This window comes from Austrofundulus limnaeus, unplaced genomic scaffold (genome assembly GCF_001266775.1).
Source record: "Austrofundulus limnaeus strain Quisiro unplaced genomic scaffold, Austrofundulus_limnaeus-1.0 Scaffold790, whole genome shotgun sequence".
NCBI lineage: Eukaryota > Metazoa > Chordata > Actinopteri > Cyprinodontiformes > Rivulidae > Austrofundulus > Austrofundulus limnaeus.
In genome coordinates this window covers 183,731-189,853 of record NW_013953192.1, presented here as the reverse complement: position 1 = coordinate 189,853, position 6,123 = coordinate 183,731, and the positions used below count along the sequence as shown (strand labels likewise).

The following is a 6,123-nucleotide window of genomic DNA, read 5'->3' as shown; positions in this document are numbered from 1 at the left end:
CCATTATTTGCAAAAAAATTCTTTAAAAGTCAGACAAAATGATTTTCTCAAAAAAATTTTTTTCACATTTTGTCTTTCATAGTTGAGGTCTACCTATGATGTCAATTACAGGCCTCTCTCATCTTTTTAAGTGGGAGAACTTGCACAATTGGTGACTGACTAAATACTTATTTTCCCCACTGTACTGTGTCCATCAGTTATCTGAAATAGCAAACTGAAATACTGTAGCTGATTCAGAAGCCTAAAGATTTTAAAATGAAAATAATTATCAGGGGTTACCAACTTTTCATATGACTGTATCATCTTGGTAGATGTTAACAAACTGACAGATGTGAACAAAAACATTTTAGTAGCAGATGATTCAAATGTATATTTTTTTTCCACATGACTACAGCGAGTTAGTCATCTTGGTAATGGAAGAGTACTGGGAAGTAAAGTTGTGGTTTCTGTCTTCCAGATGTGCTTCAGCAGGAGATGATGGTCTTGTTTTGGTGTGGAATATTGAGGTAATGAGAACTGATCTTTTCTGTGCTTTCTAAACGTTGCTCCCAGCACGTTATGATTCATGTCTTTTTCTCCACTGGTAGACTGGAGAGAGGCTGCAGGAGCTTCGAGGTCACTCCCAGCAAATCACCGCCATAACTACTTTCACCTGCAATGATGAGGTCACGCCACACACCTGCCTCATCACCGCCTCTTCAGACCGAAGTCTCAGTGTATCCTCAATGAAAGATGCTCCATTTGTGTCTCCTCTCTTACACACACATACACACACTCATCTCTACATGTGTGATTTTTGCCTTGCCTAACCCTGATCCCTTACCCTAACTTTAACTTAATTCATACCTTAGCCCTAAACATAACCCCTGACCCACAAATGGGTTTTCCATTGTGTGAACTATGCAAATGTCCACACAACGACAAAATGTCCTTTTAAGTGTAGTATAATGTCAACATATGTCCACCACACACACACACGTTTGTTTCTTGACCCCGTGGGGACCTTCCATTGACTTCCATTCATGTTTTTTAGACTTTATAKCCTAACCCTGACCATATCCTCTAAAATTAACCTCACAGAAACTTACCTGACCCTAAAACTAACCTAAACCTTGGTCCTAAACCTAACCCCACACCTGGAACATGCGTTTGGACCCGTGGGGACCTGACCGTGGTCCCCACGATTCACTTCGGTCCCCACCTGGCTGCTTTTTTTTTTGTAAAAAATACCCCACGTTGTAGGAAAAACCCGTATACACACACATACACATGTTCTTATATCCTCAGTTTATCCCTGACCACTTACTCTAAACCTAACCTCACAGGTACCTGACCCTAAATCAAGCCTAAACTCAATTCACACCTTGGTCCTAAACCCCGGACCCACCAACAGTATTTCTGCCAATGGGGAACAGGCTTTTGTCCCAGTTAGGAACAGTGGTCACAAGGCTGTGTGTGCCAGAAAAAACTGTCAAAAATCATCCCCATCAGGTAACAAAAGCATTTTCACACACACACAGGTCTGGTTTGTATAGCCCTGTGGGGACTGTGCATTGACTTCCATTAATTTTTTGGAAATTTTAAATCCTAACCCTGACCACGAACCCTAAAATTAACCTCACAGGTCTACCTGACCCTAAATCTAACCTAAACTCAATTCACACCTTGGTCCGAAACCCAACCCCCACCTGGACTTTGCATTTGGACCCGTGGGGACCGGGCATTGGTCCCCACGACTCCCCACGAGACTGCTTTTTCATGTAAACTGTCCTCACCATTAGGGTTGGGCATAATCGTATCGTGTGCAATTAATTGTCAGAAAAACATTAATCGATTATTTTTTGGCACTTGATGATTAATATGATTAATGCCACCAGGCAGACTGACTGGGGATTACTCTGTTTAGTCTGCTCAGTGCTCTTCTGCCCTTCAAATATAACAAACATTAAAAATAAAGTTATGTAATTTATTTATCTATAAACACAATTTAAAGTTTGATGTATAACCTGAAGTCTGTAATTTTGACACAGTTTGGAACAGATTTTTACAAAGAGTAAATCTTTCCCACTAACTTGGTCATGTGACCAGGACATAAGGGTGTCCAGGGACTCCAGGGGATTAATCATCAAATTAATCGTTATCGGCTAAATACCACAATTAATCATGATAAATTTTTTTGCCAATGTTGCCCAACCCTACTCACCATGTAGGAAAAACAAGGCCACGCATGCATGCACACTCCAAAAATTTGCAATACCATTAATTTTAAAAATTCCAGCTGTGATTGTCCTTAATCTCACCTGTCAGTTGTGGGATCCTGATTCAGGCAACAGAGTTCAGACCATTTCAGATCTTCAGTCTTCTGTCAAGGTAACTAAAAACTGTTGATCTCATAAAATATAACACAATTAAAATCATTTTAAAGTTTTATAGAATATTGTTTGCATGAACCTCTGTAAAAAGTTTTCTTTTCAAGAGAAGCACTTTTGTCTCGGCGCTGCTTAGACGAGCTAATTAATCAACCCTGTCAGGATAAGATGAGTTTTTTCAAAAACTGTTTACAGAAAGTAAAAGTATTATAAATATCCTTTTCTAAAGACCTTTACCTAAAGATGTCTGAACTGCCCTTTTAAATGAGTTTTTCGTTTTTTATAATATTTTGTGTTGTCAGACATTAGCTTATATGTAGTCCTTTTCTCAGCACAAAAAGTATCTGGGGTCGGATTTATAAAGCTTGCGTACGCGCAAAACAAGCCCAGAAACTTGCGTACGCCACTTCATTCATTTCATTTGTTTATTTATTTGTATAGCACTTTACACAACCACGGTGCTGGTGACCAAAGTGAGAGTCAGTGATTAACATGACAACGAGTAAAAACAAGAAAACACAACAAAATAACAAAACTAAAACCAGAAATGTCACCACATATTAAGTACTAAAAGCTTGTTGGAATAAAAAGGTCTTAAGCTTTGATCACGCAAAGATTTATAAAATCCAAACTTGACGTGAAAATGTGCGGTGCCTCACAGCTCTGACCCATGTGTACACTCATTTTGGAGACGTGAAACTGTGACACAGATGGTGAAGTGAGGAATTAGAGCCACACTGTGTAATGATCACTGTCAGATATTTAATTTACCTTCATCAGACTTAGATTTTTATTCAACTTTATCATCAGATTTATTGACAGTAATATTTATGCTTCTGCTGCTGCTGAGCCATGAGGAGCTTTGAAATAAAAACTTAAATCTTGAAGTTCACCTATCTCCTTCCCCCTCACGACCCTGACCCACAGACCCCTCCCTGACCCACAGACCCCTCCCTGACCCACAGACCCCTCCCTGACGAGACATTTCAACAGAACGACAGCAAAAGTCACACCTGGGTACTCGCAGGGCGCCCCTCTCCAGTGTGGAGGTTATAAAAAGTGGTCATCTGTGGCGGTCAGCTGCAGATAACAGAGCAGGCAGGAGGGGGAGAAGAGTGGTGAACTTATTTCAAATTTTATCTGACTTATTTAATTTTATTTATTGTTTTTATCGTCCTGCAGGCTCTGAGAGAAAATAAATTTGAAGCTGAGTTTTTGATAAAAATCATTAGATTACTCTAAACATCTTTAAACCTGCAAAATGAGGGAAAATCTGTGTCAGTTACAGACAATCTGTTCACATGAGCAGCTGTCAGTCAGCACCTGTCTGAACCAATCACTGATCATCTGACTGATTTAAATACATCTTAACATTCATGAGGTACTTTACATTGACTGTTTATGGTTGAGTGTGGGCGTGTAGAGCGTAGAACCTGAGGCGGGACCTCATGCACAAACTCTGACGTGCAGCTGTGATTTATAAAGGAAAGATGAGCAGAAACATACGTACGTACGGTTTTATAAATCTGAATTTTTTGGCATACGCCATTTTCGCCTTTTGGCCGTATGTTCATTTTTAGTATGGTTTCCATGCACTCCTTTATAAATCTGACCCCTGGGCATTTTGTATGAGTACTTGTAAAAATGCTGGCATTTTCTATAAGTTTCAGTGAAATTTGTCCAGTGGTTTATTAGGTATTTTACTAACACAACAGACAATCAAACATGTAGAAACATTATCACCCTTTTGTTTTTCCAGCGTGATAATTAGCTTTGCTTGTGTCTTCATAGTAAACTTCCTTGTATATTTTACAGACTTTGTATGTTTAACATTGTATAAATATGAAACCTAGTGTTTAGCGTGTGAGGATTAGAGTTAGAAAGGAGAATAGTTTTTCTTCTGTGTTACAGATGAAGATTATTTACATAATCTACAAATTATTTATTTGATTGCTTGGAAAAAAATATAGTTTTTGTTTGTTTCTGAGAAACCTTACAGAATCAGAAACTACTTGTGTTTCATGTACTGACCCAGTGTGTGTGTGTGTGTGTGTGTGTGTGTGTGTGTGTGTCTCAGTGTTTGCTGGTGCTCGAGCGTCTGTCTGTGTGGGTCTCCGGTGGGGACGAGCTGTGTTTGTGGAACAAAGACTTCCAGCTGCAGTGTCAGAGACAGAAACAGAGCGACACCGGTGAGTGAAACAACAACAGGCTGTTCCAGATGCTGAACCAGCTGTGGTCCCCGTCATGCAGATGTTTTACCACTGATGACTGTTTCTGTGTTACTGCATGTTGCAGGAGTCACAGCTTTAATAGAGCTGCCTAAGAACTGCCTGGCTGCAGCTGTGGATAAGGAGATCGGTAAGAGGAAGCTTCAGATTGTGTTTGAGGGCCAGTGAACAAACATTAATCTGAATAATGTTTGCAGTGATCTACAGACTGACCGTCTCTGCTGACTCCTCTGCACTGCTGGATGAGATCCACCGTCTGTCTGAGCACCAGGACCAAATCAGAGCTCTCATTAACGTCAACGGTTTGTCTGTTTTTCAGTGGAGGCGTTGTTGTGTGAATGCTGATTCATTTTCCTGCTTTGTATGCTATGGTCTGCATGCTTTCTGCTTATTCAGCTCATTCAGGAGATGGCTGCTCTGACTTTTAGCTTTAGTAACTTTTAAACTTTTCAAAATATTAATTTATTTATTAAAACACAGATCTCTTCAACAGCCTATATGCCACAGACATCCGGTCCAGCACTTGGAGCCACTTTAAATTGATGGGCTACTTGTATGGTTTGGATCGTTTTCCCCGACGTTAGTGAACTGAAAACGTAATGATTATCAGGAGGAGGTTCTGCTGATCTCGGTGCTCGGGGGGCCGGTTCGTCACTCGGCTTTAGTCTACACTGTAATATACACTCTAACAAGTTTTACTTTTGCATAAAACTCATGACAAAGTGGCATAAAAACATTCCATACTCTGTATAACACACACACACACACACACCTTTGTAGCGGCTGCTGTGTTAGCTTCCTGCTAGCTGTCGTGTGAAGGAGGTCTTTCCTCTCCTGGTCTTGTCAATAAAAAGGGGATAAATGTACATTTCCCTTTTGTAACCTCCGTCTTCTCATTTCTGATGCTGACTCTTGAATATCCTCAGGTTAGAAATGCTGATTACAAACACAAGCGTGAGCTTTTAAAGATAAGTTTTCCCTGTAATGCTATGATCCACAGCTGTCACCTCCTCATCTAAAGGAAAATGGAGAAAAACTACTCGTTCGCACCTGCTGCTTAGTGGACACAACGGCACACAACAGAACTCACGTTTTATACCAGTGGATCACAGATGCTGTAGCATTTGTGAATTTTTCACGGACTAGTACTAGCAGCTAACGCTAAAAACATTGGCAGTAAGCAGGGAGTGGAAGGGAGGAGCGTGGCAAGAATTTTACCGGAAATACGTCATTAATGACCGTGACATATAGGCTATTGCATTCAAAATCCCTTAAACCTTTTTTTATTAAGGAGTATACAGTCCCCATCCTGAGAGCTTCTGTAAACACACACTGTGACAGAAAAACACACTGAAAAAAAAGAAGTTAAGCATCCAGATGGAGTAATCTGATTTAGGTGTAATGAGGTCAACATGCTGACCAGTAATGGGGTTGAAAATGACTTGATTTACAAGGAGCTGCATGACTCAATGAAATGGGTACCAGAGTGTATAAATGATGAAATCATGAATGGAGCAATTGTGTTC

General features: G+C 40.2%; 1 protein-coding gene across 1 annotated transcript in view; it reads left to right on the top strand.

Moving 5' to 3' along the window:
• Positions 1 to 6,123, top strand: part of wdr41 (WD repeat domain 41) — a gene marked incomplete in the record, with an annotated part of 32,206 nt that overhangs the window by 11,252 nt on the left and 14,831 nt on the right. The window contains 6 exon segments of the mRNA XM_014028635.1: positions 458 to 506; positions 588 to 716; positions 2,308 to 2,370; positions 4,447 to 4,558; positions 4,665 to 4,727; positions 4,795 to 4,899. Of these exon segments, the coding sequence (XP_013884089.1) occupies positions 458 to 506; positions 588 to 716; positions 2,308 to 2,370; positions 4,447 to 4,558; positions 4,665 to 4,727; positions 4,795 to 4,899 (521 nt within the window).